The following is a 26,958-nucleotide window of genomic DNA, read 5'->3' as shown; positions in this document are numbered from 1 at the left end:
ACACATGATCTCCTCCACGTCCACAGCAGAGGGGGTGAACCTCTGCGAGAACAGCACAGTGACCCCCCTGCTGTTAGACAACTTATGGCTGAGGATCACCTGCCCAGGCCACTCCTCCTTCCAGTCAGCCTCATTGTCACTGTCACTGTGAGTCTCCTGCACAAAGACTATGTCTAAGTGTTTAAAATCCATCAGTTTAAAAAGAGAGGCTCTCTTCACGTCACTTCTTGCTCCATTTATGTTTAAAGACCCAATTGTGATGTCAGCCATGGAGAGGAAGAGACTTAATAAACACACACACAGAGCCAGCACGAGGAGAGTTATCACACACTAATTTCACTCCAGGGTGATAGTACAACACTCCAGGGTGTCACCCAGAAAATATCAGGTCATTCTGATGTGGAATTTCAAAATTAAAGCCCTCTAAAATGGCTTACATGAGATAATTCGCTCCTGATTTTAGATTAGGATTAAAAGGAAATTACCTGTTATCACACACTAATTTCACTTCAGGGTGATAGTACAACACTCCAGGGTGTAGCTCAGAAACTATCAGGTCATTCTGATGTGGAATTTCAAAATTAAAGCCCTCTAAAATGGGGAATTTCAAAATTAAAGCCCTCTATAATGGCTTACATGAACTAATTTCCCCCATGATTTCAGATGAGGATTTGAAGGAAACCTTCTGTTATCACACACTAATTACACTTCAGGGTGATAGTACAACAGCCCAGGGTGTCACTCAGAAACTATCAGGTCATTCTGATGTGGAATTTCAAAATTAAAGCCCTCTAAAATAGCAAAAATGAGCACTTTTCCCCTGATTTCAGATGAGGATCAAAAGGAAACCTTCTGTTATCACACACTAATTTCACTCCAGGGTGAGTGATAGTACAACACTCCAGGGTGTCACCCAGAAAATATCAGGTCATTCTGATGTGGAATTTCAAAATTAAAGCCCTCTAAAATGGCTTACATGAGATAACTCGCTCCTGATTTTAGATTAGGATTAAAAGGAAACCTTCTGTTATCACACACTAATTTCACTTCAGGGTGATAGTACAACACTCCAGGGTATAGCTCAGAAACTATCAGGTCATTCTGATTTGGAATTTCAAAATTAAAGCCCTCTAAAATGGGGAATTTCAAAATTAAAACCTTCTGAAATGGCTTACATGAACTACGTTCCCCCATGATTTCAGATGAGGATTTAAAGGAAACCTTCTGTTATCACACACTAATTTCACATCAGGGTGATAATACAACAGCCCAGGGTGTCACTCAGAAAATATCAGGTCATTCTGATGTGGAATTTCAAAATTAAAGCTCTCTAAAATGGTTTACATGAACAAATTTCCCCCATGATTTCAGATGAGGATTAAAAGGAAATTACCTGTTATCACACACTAATTTCACTTCAGGGTGATAGTACAACAGCCCAGGGTGTAGCTCAGAAAATATCAGGTCATTCTGATGTGGAATTTCAAAATTAAAGCCCTCTAAAATGGGGAATTTCACAATTAAAGCCCTCTAAAATGGCTTGCATGAGATAACTTGCTCCTGATTTTAGATTAGGATTAAAATGAAACTGCCTGTTATCACACACTAACTTCACTTCAGCATGATAGTACAACACCCCAGGGTGTCACTCAGAAAATATCAGGTCATTCTGATGTGGAATTTCAAAATTAAAGCCCTCTGAAATGGCTTACATGAACTAATTTCCCCCATGATTTTAGATTAGGATTAAAAGGAAATTCCCTGTTCTCTATCGTATCGAAACTATCTCTCCACCCAGTTACATATTTCATATGTATGGGGAACTGACCCATGGGGGTCAGGTGACGTGGATAATTTCTTTAAGACAAACCACCTGTGAGGTGGCCAATCACAGTATAAAAGCACCTGTGCGCCACACCATCACTGATCATTTTGTGTGTGAGGAGACAGTCTTGCTACTTACCGGGTGTAAGAGAGAGTGTGAAGTTAAGCCTCTCGAGGCCATAGATTGGGCTGTGTTAAGGGCTTTGTTGAAACCGGAGCGGTGGAAACAGAAGTCCGCTGTTTGCCTTGCATCGGCATCAGTTTGCCTGCCAGCCACTTTTAATCCACTGTGAACGTTACCTGGCGTATCACTCTGACGAAGGGTTAACGCGCCACAGGTACAGAGGCTAGCCGAACCCGGAGCGGGGGAGGCAGCTGCCTAACGTTTGCCGTGTTGTCGGCATTCCGTCTGTTTTTCCCTTCCACAAGAACATTGCCTGGCGTATCACTCTGGCGAGGGGTTAACGCGCCATAGGTACGAAGCACAAAAACACACCATAATCAAGTGTTTGGGAGGTAATCCCATGGGAAGCTAACACATCCCGCAGGATTTTCAAGATGGCAAGTCTCTGGGATAACTGTGTAGGCTGTGGCATACAGATGCCCATAGAGGATGGGCATGATAGGTGTGTGATGTGTCTTGGGGAGAACCATGCCTCTTTAGCTAGAGAAAATCCCTCCTCCTGTATGAACTGCTCTTTTTTGCCAGCACGGTCTTTGGAGGCCCGTTATTGGGTATTTGGGAAGCGTAAGCAGGCCACTCCACCTACTGGGCCACAGCAAGCCAAGCATCCAAAGCAGTTTGGGTATGGTTCTTCAAAACCCTTCAAAACCCCTTTCTGTTCCCCCACTCAGGTCCTTTTTGGGTGATACTAGGATTGAGGTTGGGGGTTTGGCTGAGGAGCAGGAGGATATTGAAGAGGTGGATGTGGTAGGATCTCACTCCTCAGATAGTGATTTTCCTCTAGGGCAAGGGGAAGCGGTCCAGGAGCCAGAGGAAGGGGAACGGGCCAGCGTGCTCTCCCAATTCAGAGACCTGATTGGAAGAGCAGCCCAAGCATTGGGAGTAGATCCCACAGCAGGTCAGGCACCTTCCCCATCATGGTTTGATGATGGATGGGAGACACAGCCTGCCCCATTTCTGGTGCCTCTCCTCTCTGATGTGGAGGGGGTGATGCGAGCGGGGTTTGTAAGACCCACAGACTCGCTCAAATTTTCCCAGTCCTCTAGGCAGTTGTCAGCTATGCAGGATAGGGAGAAGGTTGGTTGTGCTGGCCTGCCTCTAATGGACCAGGCCATTGCAGCTCTCATGTTCCCTTCTAGTTCTGTGTTAGGGAAAACTAGTTGCCAACTAAGGGATGCAAGATGCTGGACGCTTTGCTGGCTAAAGTGCATAGGACTATGGCAGTCCAGGCACAGCTGGCTAATACTGGGTCCATATTAGCACTGTATCACCGGCAGCTGGCACGTGAGCTGTATGTCGGACACAGGGCAGACCTTGTCTCTGAGCTGCATCTTGTTTCATCTGTCATGACACAGCTGATGCAGGAGCAGGCGGCAGCTGCAGGGTAGGGTATCGCGTCTCTCTGGGTGACAAGGCGCCAGTTATGGTTGTCCCAGTCTGGATTACAACCAGAAGACCAGAGCAGCCTGTTAAGACTGCCAGTTGATCCCTCAGCCATGTTTGGTCCTGGGGCTAATACCATGTTACAGCAGGCCCAGGAAGCACGTCACCGTGCCAGGGAAGTTCCCGATGCACTGGTCAGGCGCCGCAGGTGGCAGGGGAGTGGACAGTCGTCCAGGCCCCCTGCACAGACGCAAGGGTCAAGCTGGGGCTCGGGTGACCTGAGGGCTACCATAGAAGCTCGGCGTAACAAAGCTAGGGGCAAAGGCAGGCAGAGAATAGGGGCTCAGGGGAAGGGGCAACCCAAGCCCCGCCGCGCTCCTGACACTATACCAGAACCGGCTTGCCTGGATCAGGTGCGGCTTGCAGCTTGGAGGGCACTGGGTGCGAGCCCTTGGGTAGTTTCTACCATGATTAAGGGGTACCGTATTCAGTTTGCTTGTCGACCTCCTACCTCGAGGACCCCGACGGTCCTCACAGTGTTCGATTTGAAATGCAAGACAGTACTCCAGGCAGAGGTTTCCACCCTGTTGGAGAAGGGAGCCATCAGGGAGGTGCCACAAGGCAGCAGGCAGGCTGGGTTCTATTCCAGGTATTTTCTCATCCCCAAGAAGGATGGGAATCTCTGCCCCATTTTAGACCTCAGGGGACTCAACAAATATCTCCGTCGTCTGCCATGCAAGATGCTGACAGTTGGGGTGAGACAGTCAATCAGCAGAAGGGATTGGTTTGTCACTATAGATCTGAAGGATGCCTACTTCCAGATTCCCATCTGGGAAGGGCACTGGCGGTTCCTCAGGTTTGTCTTCAACCACAAGACATACGAGTTTCGAGTCCTGCCGTTTGGGATCTCCCTAGCTCCCCGCACCTTTACCAGGTGCATGGAGGCAGTTCTGTTACCTCTGTGAAAGAGGGGGATCAGGATCTTGAACTATCTGGACGACTGGCTCCTGTGTGCACGTTCAGAGGACCAGTGTCGAGCTCATCTGTCCCTACTGCTGGAACGCCTGCAGCACCTAGGCCTGCGTCTCAATCGAGAAAAGAGCAGTCTGGAACCTTCACAGAGGACGCAGTTCCTGGGCCTAGTAGTAGATTACCAGACTGCATTATTAATGTTGACACAAGAGAGACAGCTGGCTCTAGAAGCTTGCCTCTCACATTTCAGGCTGGGGGCCAGAGTTACATGGAGGCTGTGTCTTCGCCTCCTGGGGCTCATGGCATCATCAGTGAAGGCTGTTCCTTTGGCCCTCTTGCATATGTGCCCAGTGCAGAGGTGTCTCCTCGGTCTGAGATTGAGTCCCAAGAGTCACCTGCAGTCCACTGTGCTCATCACCAGACGGTTACAGTTAGCCCTCCGCTGGTGGGAGAACAAAGACAATATAGGCAGGGGGAGTGTACTGGGCCCAATAACGCATCACTATCTGGTGGCAACGGATTCTTCTTAGAAAGGTTGGGGAGCAGTGCTCAAAGGGAATGGCATCAGCGGTTGCTGGCGTGGCCCGTACACAGCCCAGCACATCAATATTCTGGAGCTGAAGGCGGTCCATCTGGCCCTCAGTCATTTCCTCCCCTACCTTCAAGGCCAGCACGTTCTGGTAAGAACAGACAGTGTGACCGCAGCAGCCTACATCAACAGGCAGGGCGGCTTGGGTTCCCTTCGCCTTTGCAAAGTGGCACACCAGTTGTGGCTGTGGGCGTACCCTAGGTTTCAATCCCTAAGGGCGGTACATGTGCCAGGGTGGGACAATCTAGCAGCGGATCAGTTGTCCAGGGGAGGTCCAGGCCCAGGAGGGTGGAGACTACATCCTCAGGTGGTCGCAGGTCTGTGGAGTCGTTACGGATGAGCAACAGTCAACCTGTTCGCATCACGGGTATCTGCCCACTGTCCCCTATTCTTCTCTCTAGGGAGAGACAATCCTCCTCTCGGGGCAGACGCCATGGCCCACCCATGGCCACGCAGTCTCCTCTATGCTTTTCCCCCCTTCAGCCTTCTTCCATCACTCTTGCAGAGAGTGCGAATGGAAGAAGTGAGACCTATCCTGGTGGCCCCATATTGGCCTCACATGACATGATTTTCGGATATCCCGGCACTGTTGGACGGGACTCCGTGGGAACTCCCAGTCGACCAGACTTACTGTCACAGGCGCAGGGAACTCTGGTTCATCCCTTTCCCCAGGGACTCAGGCTCTGGGCCTGGCCCCTGAGAGGACTGAGCTCTTAGCTATGGGACTGTCACAGTCAGTGGTACAAACTCTGCAGGGAGCTCGCGTGCCATCAACCAGACACTCTATGCACACAGATGGAGGGCGTTTGTGGCATGGTGCAGGGAGCATCAAACAGACCCTCTTACATGCTCAGCTCCTGAGATTCTGCAGTTTCTGCAAGAACTCTTGGATGCAGGAAAGTCACCCTCCGCCCTCGGGGGAATGGTGGCTGCAGTCAAAGCAGCTCGGGTAAGGAGATACCAGTTGTCTGAGGACATGTCCAACCTTGTGTCCCGGTTCCTCAAGGGGGCTAGTAGACGTGTCGGCCGTCTTTGTAGGCCGTCTCTTCCACCCCTGGGATCTAGAGCTAGTCCTGCAAGCCTTGGAAAAGATCCCATTTGAGCCCCTGGAGTCAGTAGAGCTGAAGTGGCTGTCCTTGAAAACCGCCCTTCTGCTAGCGATGGCTTCTGCCAAGAGGGTGGGGGAGCTACAGGCTCTCTCAGTACATTAGGACCTGTGTCAGTTCCTGCCTGAGGGGGCAGGGGTGGTCCTGCGGCTGAACCCCGCATTCCTCTCCAAGGTTCTTTCTGACACTCAGCAGAGTCAGAGGGTGGAACTTTGGTCTCCTTACTCTGCACAGACAGAGGATGGAGAGAGCAGGCACTCACTGGTGTGCCCGGTCAGGGCACTTGAAGTGTATATACGCCGAACACAGGCGCATAGGAAAACAGACCAGTTGTTTGTCTGTTTTAAGCCAGAGCTTCTGGGTCAGCCACTGTCCAAAGCCCGTCTTTCCCACTGGATTGTGGATGCTATCCAACAAGCTTATGTGGGGGCGGGGGCTCCATTCCCTTCAGGGGTGCGAGCGCACTCAACCCGGGGCATGGCGGCATCTTGGGCACTGTGGCGCGGCGCATCTCTAAGTGAGATCTGTGGAGCTGCCACTTGGTCTGTCCCATCTACGTTTGCCCGGTTTTACAATATCAATGTGACTGCAAACACATCCTTCGGGAAGGGGGTGCTTGGCATAACCCAGTGATAGAAGTGTTATTTTTACTCTGTCAGTCAGCCTGGCGTGGGCTGATCTGAGTGGCCTCTCCACCCATATAGTTGGGCCTTGGCGTCTTGCGGGGCTCACAAGTCATGGTAGCGTCTGGCATCAGGGCTGGAGGCAACAGTACCTGCATCTGGCAGTACTTGTTAGCCTGAGGGTGTGTAAATAGTGTACATTTGTAAATAGTTAATTCACATTCAAATTTTTTTAGAGCACTCCTGGTGGCGGTGACGTCTCATTCGAAGTACACTCTGCTCTATCCCCTCACGGTGTGACAGAGTCCCCATACATATGAAATATGTAACTGGGTGGAGAGATAGTCTCGATACGATAGAGAACGGACGGTTACATGTGTGTAACCTTGGTTCTCTCAGTGAAGAGACTATCTCTCCAGCTTGAGGCCGCTCGGGGATCTTTTCCATCAAAATTTAGATCAGTGATGGTGTGGCGCACAGGTGCTTTTATACTGTGATTGGCCACCTGGGTGGAGAGATAGTCTCGATACGATAGAGAACAAGGAATTTCCTTTCAATCCTAATCTGAAGTCAGGGGAAAAGTGCTCATTTTTGCTATTTTAGAGGGCTTTAATTTTGAAATTACCAATTTTAGAGGGCTTTAATTTTGAAATTCCACATCAGAATGACCTGATAGTTTCTGAGCTACACCCTTGGGTATTGTATTATAACCCTGATGTGAAATTAGTGTGTGATAACAGAAAGTTTCCTTTTAATCCTCATCTGAAATCAGGGGAAAAGTGCTCATTTTTGCTATTTTAGAGGGCTTTAATTTTGAAATTACCAATTTTAGAGGGCTTTAATTTTGAAATTCCACATCAGAATGACCTGATAGTTTCTGAGCTACACCCTTGGGTATTGTATTATAACCCTGATGTGAAATTAGTGTGTGATAACAGAAGGTTTCCTTTTAATCCTCATCTGAAATCAGGGGAAAAGTGCTCATTTTTGCTATTTTAGAGGGCTTTAATTTTGAAATTCCACATCAGAATGACCTGATAGTTTCTGGGTGACACCCTGGGGGGTTATACTATCACCCTGATGTGAAATTAGTGTGTGATAACAGAAGGTTTCCTTTTAATCCTTATCTGAAATCATGGGGAAGTTAGTTCATGTAAGCCATTATAGAGGGCTTTAATTTTGAAATTCCACATCAGAATGACTTGATAGTTTCTGAGTGACACCCTGGGCTGTTGTATTATCAACCTGAAGTGAAATTAGTGTGTGATAACAGAAGGTTTCCTTTTAATCCTAATCTGAAATCAAGAGCGAGTTATCTCATGTAAGCCATTTCAGAGGGCTTTAATTTTGAAATTCCCCATTTTAGAGGGCTTTAATTTTGAAATTCCACATCAGAATGACCGGATAGTTTCTGAGTGACACCCTGGGGTGTTGAACTATCACCCTGAAGTGAAATTAGTGTGTGATAACAGGCAGTTTCCTTTTAATCCTAATCTAAAATCAGGAGCAAGTTATCTCATGTAAGCCATTTTAGAGGGCTTTCATTTTGAAATTCCACATCAGAATGACCTGATATTTTCTGAGCTACACCCTGGGGTGTTGTACTATCACCCTGAAGTGAAATTAGTGTGTGATAACAGGTAGTTTCGTTTTAATCCTAATCTGAAATCAGAGGAAAATTATTTTGAGTAAGCCATTGTAGAGGGCTCTTATTTTGAAATTCCATTTCAATTTGAGAATGAAAAGTCGCTTTTATTTTGAAATTAGTTCTGTCACGCTGTTACCGTACTGCCGAGCATATATGCGCACTCCAAAAAAACGTAGCGGCTGGCTTGACTGTGTTATTCGAAGTGGAGGCTGGCTTGACTCCAGTCCGCTACTGGCTCTGTAGCCCCAGCATTTCTTTCTTCTTCTTGGGGATTTCAGGTCACTCGCCCGTAGCGGCTCTGTGTCGTCCCATCAGCTGATCCCTGGTGTAAACTATGGAACCCTGGCTCGCTTCTGCCAGGACGGGAATCGGACTGACTAAAGTACTCCAAACACGTCAAAAACAAGAAAGTGCGGAGCCATATCTTATTGGTCTCATTATCATCTTCTGGATTCATTTTGTCATTTTATCTGTCCTTAGTAAGGAGAGTAAGGCAATTTAAGGTTTCCTCGCTCAACTTTTCATTTTCTCACATGGGTTTGTTTTGGCCAGTTACTGCTGCTCTGCATCACGTGGTATAACGCTGCGTTGTCATTTGTTGAGGGAGGAAGGGGGAGCGCTTGTTTTGATGCAGCTGATGCATGATGAATGAAAATGCAGCAGAATCGTTGTCATTAAAAATTAGATTGCGTACAAGTATGAATCGAGATCGCAATTTTATTCCAATTAATCGTGCAGCCCTACTGTGTAGCTCAACGTAATCATGATTTAGGCCTACCTTTGATGTTTTAGTGATAACTTTCTGAACAGCCCTGCATTAAATGCTGAGCCAAGACTTACTCAATATAGTTAATTATTTTAACCCTCATATACCCCATAGACTTATTCTCCAGAGAGAACCACTTAGAATATAGAAACACATACAAACACCCACACTCTTTACTTACTCTTAACTAATCCTGGTTTGTTAAACATTTGTTTTGTTAACTGAAGGACGCCCTGTTCTTGTCTTTCTCGTGTTGGTCTGGAAGCGTTTTGTCTTCAGTCATGAAGAGGGAAGCATAGCCGCAAGACGAAGCACACGGTTCACCACCAACCACTTCACGTTTCGAACAAGTTTTCCCCACTCAGCGACACACCCGCTGAGAAACCAACTCTGGTTATTGGCAGCTCCATAGTCAGAAACGTGAAGTTAGCGAAGCCAGCGGCCATAGTGAAATGTATTCCTGGGGCCAGAGCAGGCAACATCGAGTCAAATTTAAAACTGCTGACAAAGGATAATCGTAAATTTGATACGATTGTAATTCATGTCGGCGTTAATGACTCCCGGTTACGTCAATCGGAAGTCACTAAAATTAATGTTGAGTCGGTGTGTGCATTTGCAAAGACGATGTCGGACTCCATAGTTTTCTCTGGACCCCTGCCCAATCTGACGAGTGATGACATGTATAGCCGCATGTCATCATTCAACCGCTGGCTGTCGAGGTGGTGCCCAGCAAACGATGTGGGCTTCATAGATAACTGGCAGACATTCTGGGGAAAGCCTGGTCTGATCGGAAGAGACGGCATTCATCCCACTTTGGATGGTGCAGCTCTTTTGTCTCGTAATATGGCTAAGTTTGTTAGTCGTAAAACCTGACAAACCAGAGTTGAGACCAGGAGGCAGAGCTGTAGTCCTACACACTCCTCTGAGCTTCCCTGTGAGCAGTTTCCCAGCCACAATGTTAATGTTATAGAGACTGTGTCTGCCCCCCAACCCAGGCCTTTTATTACAGTTAATTCAAACTCAAATAAAAAAGGAGTAAATCAAAAAAATTTGATAAAAATTAAAACAACAACCAAAGTTATGCCAAAAAATATGAGAATTAAATGTGGTCTGTTAAATATCAGATCCCTGTCATCTAAAGCTCTATTAGTGAACGATCTGATATCAGATTATCATATTGATTTACTCTCTTTAACTGAGACTTGGCTGTGTCAGGAAGAATATGTCAGCTTAAATGAATCCACTCCTCCCAGTCATCTTAATACTCATATTCCTCGAGACGCTGGTCGAGGTGGTGGAGTGGCAGCTATCTTCAGTTCTAGTCTTCTAATCAACCCTCGACCAAAACTTAGTTTCAGCTCTTTTGAAAGCCTTGTTCTGAGTTTTTCACACTCAGCCTGTAAAACTTTACAGCCTGTTTTATTTGTGATAGTATACCGCCCTCCTGGCGCATACTCTGATTTTCTAACTGAATTCTCAGAGTTTTTATCAGGTTTAGTCCTGAGTTCAGATCAAATAATTATTGTAGGGGACTTCAATATTCAGGTAGATGTTGATAATGATAGTCTTAGTATGGCATTTATGTCCCTTTTGGACTCTATTGGTTTCACTCAAAATGTAAACCAGCCTACTCACCGCTTTAACCACACCCTCGACCTTGTTCTAGCTTATGGCCTTGAAACCGAAAACTTAATTGTCTTCCCACAAAATCCTCTTTTATCAGATCACTATTTAGTAACATTCGATGTCCTATTAACCGACTACTCTCCAGTTAACAAAAATGTACTCACAAGATGTTTGTCTGATAGGACTGTAGCTAAATTTAAGGAAACAATTCCAGCTGCTTTTAATTCTTTACCACATCTGTTTACTACAGAAAGCTCTTATGCTAATGTTAGTCCCTCTCAGCTTGATCAGTTTGTTGATAGTACTGCAGGTTTGCTGAGAAGTACTCTAGACTCGATTGCCCCCTTAAAAAAGAAGATTATTAAACGACAGAGGCTAGCTCCATGGTATGACTCAGAAACTCGTAACTTGAAGCAAATGTCGCGTAAATTTGAAAGAATGTGGCGATCCACCAAAACAGAAGAGTCTCGTTTACTCTGGTCTTAATAAATACAGGAAGGCCCTACGGCATGCTCGAGGTGTCTACTACTCCTCCCTCATAGAAGAACATAAAAACAATCCCAGGTACCTTTTCAGCACTGTAGCCAGGCTGACAGAGAGTCACAGCTCCACTGAGCCAAGTATTCCTATAGGCCTCAGGCCTCAATTAGCACTTCTTTACTAGATATGATCAATATGTCCTTATTGACGGACAATGTACCCCAGTCTTTTAAACTAGCTGTAATTAAGCCACTTCTTAAAAAGCCTACCCTAGATTCAGGCACCTTGGCTAACTATAGACCTATATCTAACCTTCCTTTTATCTCAAAGATCCTTGAGAAAGCAGTCGCTAATCAATTTTGTGACTTTCTTCATAACAACAGTTTATTTGAGGACTTTCAGTCAGGATTTAGAGTCCACCACAGCACTGAGACAGCCCTTGTGCGAGTTTCAAATGATCTACTTACTGCTTCAGACAGAGGACTTCTCTCTGTACTCGTCCTGTTAGATCTTAGTGCCGCTTTCGACACGATAGACCATCACATCCTGTTACAGAGATTAGAACATTTAATTGGCATTACAGGATCTGCACTAAGTTGGTTTAAATCTTATTTATCAGATCGATCTCAGTTTGTTAATGTTCATGATGTGTCCTCTATGCACACCAAAGTTAGTCATGGAGTTCCACAAGGTTCTGTGCTCGGACCGATTCTTTTTACCTTATATATGCTTCCTCTGGGTAATATCATGAGGAAACACTCCATTAATTTTCATTGTTATGCAGATGATACTCAATTATACTTATCTATGAAGCCAGACGAAACCAATCAGCTATCTAAACTAGAAGCATGCCTTAAGGACATAAAGATCTGGATGACTAGAAACTTTCTGCTACTTAATTCAGACAAAACTGAAGTTATTGTGCTCGGCCCAAAACACCTTAGAGACTCTTTCTCTAATGATATAGCTGCCCTAGATGGCATCAGCCTGGCATCCAGCACTACTGTTAGGAATCTGGGAGTTCTATTTGATCAGGATATGTCCTTCATCTCCCACATAAAGCAAATATCAAGGACAGCCTTCTTTCATCTTCGCAACAAACATCAGACACATCCTGTCTCAAAACGATGCAGAAAAACTAGTCCATGCATTCGTTACTTCCAGGTTGGATTATTGTAACTCGTTACTATCAGGCTGCCCTAATAAGTTACTAAAAACTCTGCAGCTGGTACAAAATGCTGCAGCACGTGTGCTGACAAGAACTAGGAAGAGAGATCACATCTCTGCTGTATTAGCCTCTCTGCACTGGCTGCCTGTAAAATCTAGAATAGAATTTAAAATCCTTCTTCTTACTTACAAAGCTCTTAATGGTCAGGCACCATCATATCTTAAAGAGCTCATGGTGCCATATTACCCCTCTAGAACATTGTGCTCCCAGGATGCACGCCTGCTTGTGGTACCTAAAGTCTCTAAGAGTAGTGTTGGAGGTAGAGCCTTCAATTACCAGGCCCCCCTCCTCTGGAACAATCTACCAGTCAAGGTCCGGGAGGCAGGCACCCTCTCTTCTTTTAAGAGTAGACTTAAAACTTTCCTCTTTGATAAAGCTAATAGTTAGGGCTGGCTCAGGCTTGGACTAGCCCATAGTTATGCTGCTATAGGTTTAGACTGCCGGGGGGATCTGACACACCAAGCTTCTCTCTCTCTCTCTCTCTGACTCTCTCTCTCTCTCTGTCATATTAATGCAGCTCATTAACTCTGTATCTTCTGGTCCCATTAACATTACTAACCACATATCTTCCCGGGAGTTCTTGTGCTCCCTTGTCTTGAAGGTTCCTGAGGATCGTTGCTGCAGACCACCTGCTGCTGTGGACCTGCTCGACTGCAACAACGACTAACATCAGCCTTCCCCATAGTATCATTATTGTTGCTGCTAATGCTAATAGTAGACCTGTTGACTTCAACTGTTACAATTACGATTACCTCAGCCTTTATCATTACTCTGCTTCTCTCGCTAATTTATTTATTTATTTAGCCAATCTTCACCCTAGTCCACCACTATTATTGGCATTGTAACCATAAGTATGTGTCTGTTGTTGTTGATGTAACAAGGACATATGTTGTTGTGGTAACAAGAACATATGTTGTTGTTGCTCTCTTTGCCTGTCTCTATCCTGCATCTCCTTCTATCCCATTCTCGGCCCATCCAGTCGAGGCAGATGGCTGTTCAACATGAGTCTGGTTCTGCTCGAGGTTTCTGCTGGTTCAAAGGAAGTTTTTCTGCCAATGTGCCGAATTGCTAAGTGCTACTCATGGTGATTCATGTTGGGCCTCTCTTTAAATAACTTAACAAAGAGTCGGTCTAGACCTGCTCTTTCTGTAAAGTGTCTTGAGATAACCCTGGTTATGATTTGGCGCTATACAAATAAAATTTGATTGATTGATTGATGAAATAAAATAAAAAAACTTCTAAATGAATAGCTCACTTATTGTTTATATTGTCTTTACAGAATAAACATTGGAGCTGAATCTTTGCTTTTTTAAGGCATGAATTTGATATTTAATAGTTTCATTATACAAACCAGAGAATCAATCAAGCATGCAATTTTGCCATCATGCAAAGAGATCAGTAGTTCATTCTTAGAGGGGTCAGTCTGGGCAGCCAGCCTGTCAAAATAACTTTGCCCCTGAACAGCAGTACAGTGTGTAATTCCAAGTTGCTAAAATAGTTTTCTTGATATTTCAGTGTGTTTATCCTCCTCTACATTTTGATGTCCTGCAGTCGTCTCTATTCCTGTCATGGAGCGCTGGCATTCATTTTCTCCTGGCAGCTGTCCCAAAAGTAGAGCAGTCTGTTGTCCTTGTTAACACAGAAGTCAGTGAAGTCTTTAAGGAGACGTTCGGCAAGCCTCTCGTCACCCAGCACACCTGTCCTCCAAGCCTTGGTCAGCATGGTGTTGTAGGCCCAGTAATAACCAACCCGCTCCTCGCCGCCAAATGGCCCCTGGCAGTTTGAGGTGGTAGAATTTCTGCGTCTGCGCTGCTGACCGCTAGAGTACTTCCTCTTGGAGTATGGCAGCTGCAGGAACACAGTGCCTGACAAAAGACAAGCAGACTGAAGCTTATCCATTCCAGAACACAGAAAGGCAGTTTTGGTGTTATGTTATGTGACAAACCTGTAACGTGGATGTACTGGGGCTTGTTTTCAGAGGGAAAATTAAAAGCAGAAGCAGAAAACTTGTCGTGCACGAATCCAAATCTGGAAAAAAGAGCATATCAACACATTTTTGCCTTATGTTTCTCAAAAAAGTATACAAAATATATGGTCAGGACTCAGAACTTTCACTGTAATCATAAATCAAAGAATGGCGTTAAATTTGTGCAGCAGTCCTGAGTGTAAGATGTGACATTTTGAGCCAAAAATACTTTTTGCAAGAACAACTTTTTTATAAAGAAAGAATGTTCATTGAAAGAAGTGTATGATACTAGTCAGCTAACTTGATGATTTCAGCCACACAGCCAAGGCAATATAACCTTTGAGTTCCTTGTTGAGTTGAAAGATAAGCTTTATGACATTTACACTTATATTTAAATAAGATTACAAAAACTAATTACCAGTAAGTATGAACCAACCTATATCTGGTACATGGGATGTGTTAGCAGATGTTACCTAGTTTTCTAAATATTATTGTAAGAGACCACACTTATCCCCATTATACATTATACATATATCCAGGGAATTACTGACAAGTTGAACAAATTTCTACTTTCACTGTTACTCTCTATGTAACTTTTGACAATGGTGTGAAGTACATTTGGAAGAACCTGTGGAGTTAATCAGCTGCACTAACAGTTGTGACAAACTTCATGACATTAAGGCTTGTGTATTATGCACTATTTTTTCCAAGGATGAAGAGTCCCCCATATGAGACCGGACACTTAACATAGATTTGAGGATCGAGAATACTTTAACTATTAAATTATTATTATTATCATTATTACAGTGATTTTGGCCCTCTCTGGGTGACCTGTAGATGCCACTTTGTTGTTCATTGCCAGGATCTCATACATTCCTCAACTAGCAAGTTAGCATAACCAGGTAAGAGCTGCAAGTAATCATTTAAAACCAGTTACATTAACTAATAAATAGAAAATGTGCTTCATGAATATCTTTAAAAAATGTCTTTGCCAATATAACTAGTGTGATGATAAAATGCAGCTGTGAACTTAAGTTTTTTCTCTATTTCTCCTACTAGACTATTGTTGTAACAAGTGTCTAATATGTAAAGATCGCCTGATAAAGGTACCTTCATCAGTAACTGGAGGCAGCTGTCTGACATCTTTTACTAACTATGCTGCTGTCACAGTAAGCAGCGGACACTGGGTTGTCACCGCAGTAATGGTGGCCACACAAGATGGCGGAACACACAAATTGGTCACCTGATTTGTCTATAGAAGCTACTGCGATAAAAATGCATGAAGACTTTTTATACAGAGATTCATCAGTTATGAAAAAGGCTGTTTTTTTATGACAGTACATACATTTAACAGTGTGTGGGTCTGTAAAGTTACCACTGGTGTATGCCTATATTGATTAGTTTGCACACCATTTAAGAGGCGTAAACAAATCAAGGTAGAAAGCATTTGTACTTTTTATACAGAACAGGAAGGCAGACTAACGTCACAACAAGTCTGCCTTCTACAGACTGTGTAAAAGAGGCAGTGGACTCAAAGTTGAGTAATTTATTAATGTAACTAGTTACAGAATGGTTGTGTTTTTGGGAATCATTAGCTTAGAAAACTAACAGCCCGGGTAACTAAGGAGTATCCAGCACCTACCTATGAATATAACTGTTGCTAGATTGCATGCTAATACACTACAAAAATCATTGCAAACCAAATTTCATGAAGGTACACAGGCCTTTGCCTTTATTGATAGGAACGTTTATATGACAGGAAATGTGGGGAAGAGAGAGAGGTGACATTTTTGCACTAGGTAGCAGGAATACTACGCTGGCCATACCTAGCAGTTCCCCTGTTCAGATCATGCATTTATTTATTTGTCCGCTAGTGCATATCCCCAGAGAGATTACAACGGACCGTGGTGATGAGAAGATTTTAAGATTCCCAGTATGTTTTGTTCACCTGCCGCTTGCTCACCCAGTGAGTAAGCAACTTTGCTACTTCTTTTGTTGAATAAATAAACAGTCAGTACCAAAAAAAGAACTTTGTGGCAAACACAATGTTAAGTTAGCTTCGTATCCAGCTAATGAATCGGCCATGGATGTACACTGTTTAACTTCATGTGCTTTTCGACAGCAGGAACTTCCCCCAGGAACTAGGAACCTGCAGTGCTGATTGTTTGTGAAGGCTGCACGATATTTGAAAAAAACATAAATAGCTATATCTTTTTGTTGGTACTGCGATATTTATTGCAAAATTAAAAAATACAGGAAATTATACCAGATTAATGCAGTGTGTTTTCATGTCCATATAAACAATTAACATATCATATCATATTTCTTATTATTTGGGACTTTTAAGTCTATTTTCCTTCAACATAACCCCCCCCCCCCCCCCCCCCCCCCACTGGACTGGTGTTGTAGTGCAGTTACTTTTACTGTTTCTTCATTAGCCTGATTTGCATAATCTTTCTGGGACCTGAGGCAGCTGTGGAAAATGCAGACAACAATGGGCTACAGGAACCATTTAGTTCTTTGAAGAGTTCCTGGAACTACAAGTTCCTGGTACTTTTGGTCAAAAAGCACCTTTTAATAAGCTTTTTTTGCGTTTGCCAACCCCTCACTCCTCTGAAGCACCACCCTCTCATCTAAATATAGTTACTACTGGCTTCAGAAAACCAAAGGCCATATCCTGAACTCGAGGTCTCATTTACACAGTAGAGAAACCAAGTGGTGATGCAGCGGTGGCTACGGCACATTTTTATACAGTCTATGGAAATTACCTACTCCGGTTTCTGCTTGGCTATAATGGTGCAATTAAGTGGATAACAGCATCTTCATATGCAGCATAAATGGCAAAAAACAAATTGAGAAAAAATTAGATTTTTGTTTGCTCAATCTGAATAACTCTTTCAGAGCTAATATTTTCTTTAATATACAGTATTTAAGTGCTTTCAAAATTTTCTGTGCTCAAAATGTTACATCTTGTCTTGGATAACTGTAAGTTAGGAAACACTCAAAACACCACCAACCGGTACAGTATGGCCTCCTGAAAGAGCTGCATCCTGTCCCAGTACGTCTCAGGTTCAAAACCTGTTTGATTAAATTAAACAAAGATGTTTGGTGAATGAGTTGTACACATAAGGGCAGCATTTATTCAGTTTGCCTCTATACCTTCAAACAGATTGTCACTGCCATTCTTTAGAAGACAGTGGATGTTCAGAGGGATGAAAAGCTGGGCTCTCAGTGGATCTCCGTACAGGTAAGAAGTCAATGCGAAGGGGACCTCCAGCACAGGGACCAACAGGAAGCTGCAGGAGGCGGCTTTTCTGCTCCAGCCTTGAAGCTGACAGAGAATAACTGGTCAAAAAATAGCAATTCACTTTTATTTAATTTTTCTGTAGATCTCTTCCTTCCTGTGACTTTTTGAGGTTCACAATTTGACTTACTCACTCCATTCCCCAAATTTCAAAATTCTTACATATGTTCACAATGTAAACAATTGGTGAGACATACTAGCACATGAAGGGTTTACAGGCAGACCCAAACCCTTCCTTTCCAATAAAATTTGCAATATTTTCCTATTATTAGTTTCCTGTTCCCATGTTTCTTATATATAGGTGGTACTTTCTATTTTCATCCCTTGAAGTCCTCTATAAAACCTTGAAATTATTTTAAGCCCAGATTCGGCCCTGCACGCATAAACTTTCAAACACCTTTTGAATTGAACTATTTATGTAGTGGTGTATTTCAAGATTCAAGAAGATTCAAGACGTTTACTGTCGTATTCACTGTAAAAATACAGCGGTTACACCATACAATGAAATACTTACTTCAATCTCCCTTCACACTACAGTAAAAACAAAGAATTTAAATAGAAATATGAGTTAAAAATATATGTTAAAAGTGCACTATGATCCGTGCAAATATTGCAAATACAAGGAAACATGAACTGTAATATTGCACAGTAAATTTGCATAGTAATGAAAATATTGCACAGTAGTGTAAATTTCACAGTCCAACAAGTGTTCAATTACGCTGTTAAAGTGAGGATGATTGAATGGGAGGGAGAGGGGGCAGTGCTTGATGCTGCTATTCAGCTGTCTGATGGCCTGTGAATAGAAGCTGTTTGTCAGTCTTGTTGTCCTGGATTTCAGACTCCTGTCTGTGAAGAGACTGTGTTGTGGGTGTGTACTGTGTTGGGAGCACGGAGCAAATACGTGTGCCACGGTGGGTGACATCTTTCTGAAAACAGGTATTTGAAGAAATAAAAATAAAAAGTCACTTTTATTCAAACACTATAGTCTGTGTTTGAAAATTACATAACATGCCCTAGTTAAAGAAAGTACAGTAAGAAGAGAGGCCCTGCCTGGCCATCTCTTATAGCTCGCATCAAGTTTGTTGAGGGTAAAGTCAGGTCATAAGAGCATCATCTTAATGTCTTTATCTCCCCAGACAAGCCATTTGTAGTGATAATATTTAACCATGTTTTCAGAGAACAATCAATCCACTTATTACCTTATTACATAAGGTTTTTAACATGTCTTTTGTCCCCTAAATATGCCTGAATAGGAACTGTCCCAGACAGGTTTTCTTCATTTTTTTTCATCTCTTGATAATCAGACTTTTACCACTAAAACAAGGTTCTCAATTGGGCAGATATGTAATATTCCCTTAGACAAGTGAGTGGTTGAGAGTGACATGAAAAGGGTCGATGCGTTCCTCAAAGATGTTGCATCTTTTGTCCAGAAAAGATCTCCAAAGAGGACCTGTACAAAAACACAAACTGTCGCAACGTGGTGCTGGAAATCAAACATCACCACCTCCGATGGCATGGACATATGTTCAGAATGGACCAGGACTGCATTCCTAAAGTAGCCTTAAGATGGACTCCATCTCGGAAGAGGAAACAAGGGAGGCCAAAAACAACCTGGCAGAGAAATGTGATCTCGGATCTGAAAACAGCAAACCTAACTTGTGGCGAGGCACAACATGCTGCTGAGAATAGGACCAGATGAAGCAGATAGTCGCAACCTTATGTTCCACAGGGAACAAAGAGGATTAAGTAGGTAAGTAGACTAGGGAGTGCAAGTCCTCCTTTGTTCTTCGGCAATAGGAGAGAAAAATCTTATCCTTGTTTTTTTCCCTTGCCAGTTGCATTGTGATATTTATCTATCCCATTCGTTGAATTGTTTATCGATTATTTCAATTGAAGGAGTCTGAAACAAATATAATATTTGCGGCAAGATTTTCATTTTAACAGGCTCACTTAAAGAATTTGTTAAATCTTTTGGAAAGTTTACTCCTTAATATCTTATGTGTTTCAGATCCCAATTTTGTTTAATGTAAGAGCATATGATTTGGTTAGGCCTGTAATTGAAACTGAGTAGTTGGGTCTTTGGGATGTTCACTATAATACCCGAGACCAAACTATAATTACAGAACTGAAGAAAGCCAAGAATGACAATCATTTCAAAATTGTACTATCTGGGTTTGATAAGTAAATTAAAATATCACCCGCAAAAAAAGAGACATTTTATGTTCTTGCCCAAGCATATTTATACATTTAATATTATTGTCCTGATTGATCCCCTGACTTAGAGCTTTGATAAACATAGCAAACAAAAGAGGGCATGTCAGACAGCCCTGTCTGGTCCCTCTTTCGAAAAAAAATGAGTTTGATATGGCACCATTTACTTTTATTCTTGCACTTGGGCTGACATATGGAACTTGAATAGTGTGAATAAAGGTCTGGTAAAAACCATAATATTGAAATAATCTGAGAAACTCCAGAATAACCAGGTCAAATGCTTTTCTGTATCAAGACTCAACAATACTGCCTGGAGTTTATTTTCAACAAAATATATAGTGTTTGGCTAATATCCTGTGTCTGCCTTTGATAAGTAAAGTCTGTCTGATCTAGACGTATAATGTGGTGAGTATTTTTAAAAAATGTCTTTTTGCCAAAATGTGGGCAGAGATCTCATAATCTTGGTTCAGTACACTTGTAGGGTGATAACTTCCACAGTCGAGTTTATCCTTTCCCTTCCTTGGTATCAAACAGATCACAGCTTTTCTTTGCTTATTAAAATTGGAGCTGTATCCTATTATTTTCCCTCTTAGAGCAATTTTGCATGCATCCCAGAGATTGGGCGTTCCTCATTATCATTGTCTTGAGGATAATCTTTAATATCCACCCTTATTTGCTGCCTTATTTGATTTAAGATCCCTATGTTTAATTTCCTGATAGTGTTCTTCTTTTCAGAATTTAATATTAAGCCCATAGAAACTGGAGTGTGATCTGACAAGCCCATAGTCCCAATATTGCAAGTTGTCACCATGTATAATTATCTTTAGAACATAAAAAAGTAGTCCAGCCTAGAATAAACAGAGTGTGTGTGAGAAAAGGTATAGTCCCTCTTTGTAGGGTTCTGACTCCTCCATATGACTGAGAATCCTAGCTCCTGCATCATCAAATAAATGTTTTTTTTGTAGTTTTCTTCCCTCCTAAGTGGTAGGATTTTGAGTTTTCCATGGTTGGGTGAAGACTAACATTGAAGTCCCCCTGACAAGAATACCCTGGGCCTCCAATATTAATAAATCGAAAATTTGTTTTAAGAATTTCCATTTAATTCCCGGAGGAGCATAAATGTTAATCAAGGCAGGGAACCCCAGATCAGTACAAATCTCCCATCTGTATCTTTCTTTTCATATGTAGACGCAAAGTTCAGTCTGTTAAAATCAAAGTTTTTACTCTTCTCTTAGAGGCCTGATCTAATCTCATATTTTAAGTTTTTCATGTTCCAATTTTGTTAGATGTGTCTTCTGAAGAAGAGCCACTTTTACACCTTTGCTTCTGCATATTCCCTTGGCTTCCTCAGCAGCTCAGGTGTATTGCCATAGACCAAGTGTATCCTTTTTCCTTGGAAGTCCAATCCTTTTTTCTACCAGGCTGTTTTTAACACTTCCTCCTTCACCTAGCAAGTGATCTTGGCAGGGCTTAGGCCGGGGGTGCACTCTGTCAACATGGTGGCTTCTGGTGGCTAGGAGCTCTAAGCTTTTTATTAACAAATCTTCCACGAAAGTTACCTTTGAAGTCATGCTTTCTTCTGCTCCTTCTTTAAAACCAAATATTCTGTTGTTGTCACGCTATAAGCGCTCCTCCAAGGGACTTCTGGTCACTCCACATCGGCTGAATACAGCTGAATACTTAAATAACACACTGTTTGATACGGTGTGTGTGTGTGTTTCTCTACACAGCATGTTTGATTGTCAGTAAACTCTTTTCCCAACAGCAGAACGAAGAGGTACGCAACAGGTGGAGCAAGGACTAGTAGTTAATTGGTCAAGACAAAAATAAAAAGTAATACAAAGAGGGGATTGATTCACCAATAAATACAACATTAATTAATATACTTGTGATGCCCACCCTAGGAATGTCTTTTTTCGGGGGAACACTGGTTAAGTCTGAAGACTACAAATTTCAGACCTCTCTAGCCTGCTCAGCGTCTCAGCTTCAGTCTTCATTCATCATAAGCTGCTTCCCCTGAAACGCCCAAATGTCTGACTGAACTGTCATACAGTATATTTCATTGTCAATGACGTAGGTGCCAGGTTCTGACGAGGAAAGTGTGTAACTGATCTTAGATTTTATATTTTCAAATGTCAAGTGATCTTTTTATTGTGCTCGGTATTAATTCATTAATTACCATCTCAAATAGCACTGCAGCAGTGACAGCCATCCAGTGCAGCTTTATCTCGAAGGCAGCATTGAGGGAGAAGTTTCCGTGGTAGTAACAGCTGCACCATTCGGTTCGGTCACTGCGGTTGTTTACATCCACATCCAGAGTGACAGTCTTCTGCTCTGGGACTGTAGAAGCTGGAGGACAGATGGAGGGAAGAAGATGGAGAGACAGACAGGAAGAAAGAGTAAGAGCAGAGTTCTGAGGCTGTAGCCTACCCTGCAGTTCCGCCTCAGCGCCGTAATGAAGCTCCATCATCATGCCACCTTTGTCATTCTACATTAGACCATGCGTTCCGGTGTTGCAGAAACAAAAAGTGAGCAAGGTGTAATCAAACAGCGCATGCTTCAAATACCCATACAAAGCGCTGTTCCGCCCTGCCAGCTCTGCAGTTTACACAGTTTCGCCTCTGTTACTACCTTCGATGCCGGCACAGAGGCGGAATGACCACCAAGTCTGCAAGGCTGTGACTTTAAGATTCTCATTAAGGCCCTTGCACAACAATTAGCTATTGTCCAGCAACTTAATCGCTGATTTACACATTTTACTCTACAAAACATAATACTTTTGGGGACTTTATAGTCTAAAATGAGCCTTAATAATTACTTTTTGAGGCTGTCGGGCAACATGCCAGACGGAAAAAGAAAATAGTTTCCAACGCTTCAGGGAAGCATGGTTAACAGACCAGCGAGGCTAGCACAGGAGATGGCGTTGAAGCTAATGCCGGAGGTGACACTAGCTCACACGTATCAGCACTTGAAAAGCTGGGGTCATTATCAGAACTTGTATGAATTCACCATGAAGAGCTCTGCACTACGCGCAAGCCCCCACATACATGGGCAATGCTCTCACCGGGCAAAGCGCATTAAGCCGCTTGTGCTCCTGCATGGAGAAAGGAGGAGGATAAAAACCCAACAGCTTAATAGGGCGGTATGGCAATGCGTGAGTCAATATTTTTGGCAAAAAGGATTGGGTTTCAATAAAACCTTAGAATCCCCCACTGAAAACTGCATGCGTTAAGGACTTACTGACAATGCATGGATGTCACTCGCGTGTTTGGCTGAGGCCTGCATGAGTAATAATGCCTTTTTTTAAGGAAAGTATCTTCAGCCCCACCTGCTGCAATGGCTCAAAAGGTGGGCGTGATAGTGCCTCAATCACTATAGATAAGTCCCATGGCACAGTCAGAGAAAGTTGTTTAAACTTCCTTGTGGCACTCCACAACTCATTGCTCTTAAATCAGAAAAACTACCATTAAAATGTACAGTATATTCCCTGTTGGTTAGAGAACTTCTAATCCATGCAATAGCAGGTATTTCAAATCCATAACAACTTAACTAATAATAACTTATGATCAAGTATATCAGACGCTGCGCTCAAGTCCAACAGTACTGTAGCAATTAGTTTTTTTGCATCAATTTCTTTTATCCAGTCATCAGTTGTCTGAGTCAGTGCTGTAGTTGTAGAGTGCCCCTTTTTATATGCATGCTGTTACACCGTATTTAAGCCAATTTTAGAAAAAATACATTTGCTCGTAGACTATTGTCCCCATAATTTTACTCAAGGTGAGTTATAGGTTATAGGTCGACTATTTTTACCTGAGAGTGATTCTTCACAGTTTTTTACTAGTGGTACAATTTGAGCTATTTTCCAACACCTTTTTCCAAACTTAAATTAATTATGTGACAAACAGGCAGAGCAATCAAATCAGCCACCAGTTTCAGTAGTTTCACATCGAGATTGTGGATACCTGAAGGTTTTTCCTTACTTGCTCTCAACAAGTTTTCTACTGTACCTGTACTAACCTTTTCAAGTTTAAATGTACATGATTTATGACTCATTATTCTATCTTTTAATAATCTACTAGAAAGGTCATCTTCATATCCATACCATCTCACAGTTTTTGAATTTTATTGCTAAAATAATGATTTACGTAGTTAGCAATATCAATTGGTATGGTAAGAAAAAGTCCATCTTCTTCCAAAAATATGATGTCGATTAAGTTCTTCTTTTCATTGACTTATTAAATGTAGTCCATATTTTTCTACTGTCTTATTTAACATCTTTAATCTTATTTTGATAGTAAGTCCTTTTTTTCACTTGTTCAGTTTTGTTACATAATATATATTCCAATGTAACACATCACATGATTAAATTGCCTCTGCCTTGGCTCTGTTTCTTTGCATCATATATTTTTTAAGTTCATGGTTCAGCCATGGAGCGGTAACATTTCTGACAGTTTGCCATCTCCCAGGAGCATGTTTAACAATAATTGGCATTACAAGTTTGTAAAAACTTCCAAAGCCTGATCTGGATCATCCTCCTGTACAATCCTCAACCAGTCAATATTTCTCAATATTTCTTTTATGTTTCCCGTTACATGTCGGCTCGCCGCTCTCTCACCGGGCGAGCGAGCAGCGAGTCCGCTACTTCTTTAGTCTGATAACTAAACACCTGCAGTCAGTCACCGACAGAATCTCCTCCTGGGAAAGTCAAACCAGCTCATTCATGATTTATACAGTCTATGGATAATAACTGTTAGCTACGCTGAGGAGCATATAGCCTAGCTTCATAGCCGTAGCTGGCTGATTCATGCGGCCCGCCCATAGAGCTCAGCCATAGGCTGTAGCTCAGTCGCGCTCCGCCTCTTTGCCCGTCTCTAGATTAGCCGTCTCTGGCTTTGATAACTTGCTGCTGTAACATCACAATTTCCCAGTTTGCCTGCCATCCATCCATCCAGCCTTCCATCCATCCATCCATCCAGCCATCCATCCATCCAGCCATCCATCCAGCCATCCATCCAGCCATCCGATTAGTATGTACGAGCTGGTGGCATCAAGCAATGAGTTTGCAAATTGCATCCAAGAGACAAATGCTCCCCTCCCTCTCAAACATGTAGAACACAAAGCAGCTGCTAAAGTTGTGAAAAACATGAAAGACTTTGTACCTTCCAGAGCCATGTTTGACTTTTCTTTTCTGGACATCTTCGAAACATTGTGGTGCAACATGGTGGACACTGTAAACAAAACGCCCCTCCCTTTTTTACTAATCTGAAAATTGTATTCCATCTCTGCAGATAACTCAAAAGATCCCTGATGTTACACACAGGACCATTAAAACCCCTGAAGCATCCAGTTTGGAAATCACTGGTCTAATGGTGACACTGCCTGACAAAGAGCCTTGAAACACATGCACCCTCTCTGCCCAGTGTGACATTGGAATAGTTGAAAAGGGAGATTGAAGCTCCTCTGCTGTGTGGGATGGGCTGGGTTTACCTAGCAGTGCAGCAGCCTGGCTGCGTCCTCCAAAGCTGCGGCTAAAGGAGCTGTGCCTACTTGCGTAGGAGGCTGGCCGACTGGGCAACCAGGGCAAGAGAAAGGCTGGGAGGTTGCAGGGTCGAGGCTCCTCCAGTACAAAGGCCACTTCGAACCACTTCCTCTGGAACAGGGCAAAGTCCTCGAGGGATGCAGCAGACCAGCCACCAGACGTTGTGGGGGGTAGTGGGGATGATTGGCCTGCAGAAGACAAGATAGCCATGAATGTTGACAAGTATAAACATATTTATCGTATTACCTGACATTCATCAAATGTATATAAATAAATACAAGCCAGTGTATGAGCATGTTCAAAACTCCATTAATACAGAGAAAGTGTGAACATTTTATGGTCTCTGAGTGCACTTATATCCATTTACCATCTTTCTCTCCTACTATCCTGTAGAAGTAGAATCCATAAACAAAGGTGCGCATCGCATCACCAGAGGCGTGGGCCACCAAACCTTCATCCAGCATTTTCTACACAAACCAAGCAGAAACATTGAACAACTAAACAAATAGAACAGAAAGAAAATGGGTCATACCACTATACATGTCATAAAGACTAGTGACCACTGTGAATACGTATATGGTCAAAAAGCCTGCTGACCAGTCAACATTATATTATGTGTACTCCATCTGCATACAAACATACATATACAAGTGTATAAAGTCCCCAATTGTTGCTTGAAAACTTCACAGTCTCAATGGGACTTCAGGAAAGATGTGTAATTTTATAGTTTTGCTTTTTTTCTCTACCAAACATGTTTGGCTGACCTGGTGAAATGTTTTAAAACTTTCTAATCATCTGAACTCTAATGCTTATTGATCTATTGCGCTACTTGATGTTGCCACATTCTGAAATTTCAGTAGTTAGTCAATAAAATGTTATTGTTTGTAAATATAAGAACTGAGTTGTTAATAAACAGGAATTACATTTTAACTTATATTAAAGGTTCTCTCTTTGATGCCATTGCTCGTCAAGTTAAAGGAAAATTGGAACACACAACTCCTACCTGCATGATATCCACAGCCATCCCATGAGTGGCCACGCCCTCCACATTGTTGACAAGCCAATGAACAACCTCTGCACTTATAAAGCAGTTGATTGGTAGGCCCTTCTGTTCTGGAAGCAACTGTACACCTGTCCTGTTACAGTAAGTAAAGTCAAAATACCAACAGAAAACTGCCTCTAGACAAAAACTTCATAACAAAGGAAAATTCAGACACTTTACTGACTACTGAAGTTTTCTTTACACGTGTCTAATCAGTGAAGAATAATTAATGCACAAGCAAGAAGATCTGAGATGACGTGTTGATTTTTTCTGAGCCATTGCAACTGACTGTCACAACTATCAAGCCGAAAACACCCAAAATAAAATTTTACGTAGGATGTTTGATGGCTTCCAGTATCTCCAGGAGCGTTGAGGATGAGGACAGGGAAAGCAATGCCGCTGCAGACTGTCCACTGTGGAAAGAGCCACAGGTTGATTTTAAGACAGATTATCATAAACGTATTATC

General features: G+C 42.8%; 1 protein-coding gene across 10 annotated transcripts in view; it reads right to left on the bottom strand.

The window, feature by feature from the left end:
* Window positions 1-13,751: 13,751 nt before the first annotated feature.
* Window positions 13,752-26,958, bottom strand: part of depdc5 (DEP domain containing 5, GATOR1 subcomplex subunit) — a 57,477-nt gene continuing 44,270 nt past the window's right edge. For all 10 annotated transcript variants that reach the window (XM_069684062.1, XM_069684061.1, XM_069684067.1 and 7 more), the window contains 9 exons: window positions 26,824-26,904; window positions 26,453-26,585; window positions 25,817-25,916; window positions 25,398-25,637; window positions 22,090-22,259; window positions 17,555-17,726; window positions 17,413-17,473; window positions 14,375-14,457; window positions 13,752-14,294 (listed from right to left, as the gene is read on the bottom strand). In XM_069684062.1, the coding sequence (XP_069540163.1) occupies window positions 13,996-14,294; window positions 14,375-14,457; window positions 17,413-17,473; window positions 17,555-17,726; window positions 22,090-22,259; window positions 25,398-25,637; window positions 25,817-25,916; window positions 26,453-26,585; window positions 26,824-26,904 (1,339 nt within the window). In that variant the 3' untranslated portion in view covers window positions 13,752-13,995. The remainder of the gene's footprint in view (window positions 14,295-14,374; window positions 14,458-17,412; window positions 17,474-17,554; window positions 17,727-22,089; window positions 22,260-25,397; window positions 25,638-25,816; window positions 25,917-26,452; window positions 26,586-26,823; window positions 26,905-26,958) is intronic.

Source organism: Semicossyphus pulcher, unplaced genomic scaffold, assembly GCF_022749685.1.
Source record: "Semicossyphus pulcher isolate SPU_LCO1_2020_fin unplaced genomic scaffold, fSemPul1.0.p SCAF_7, whole genome shotgun sequence".
NCBI lineage: Eukaryota > Metazoa > Chordata > Actinopteri > Labriformes > Labridae > Semicossyphus > Semicossyphus pulcher.
This window is presented reverse-complemented; position numbering and strand designations above follow the sequence as displayed.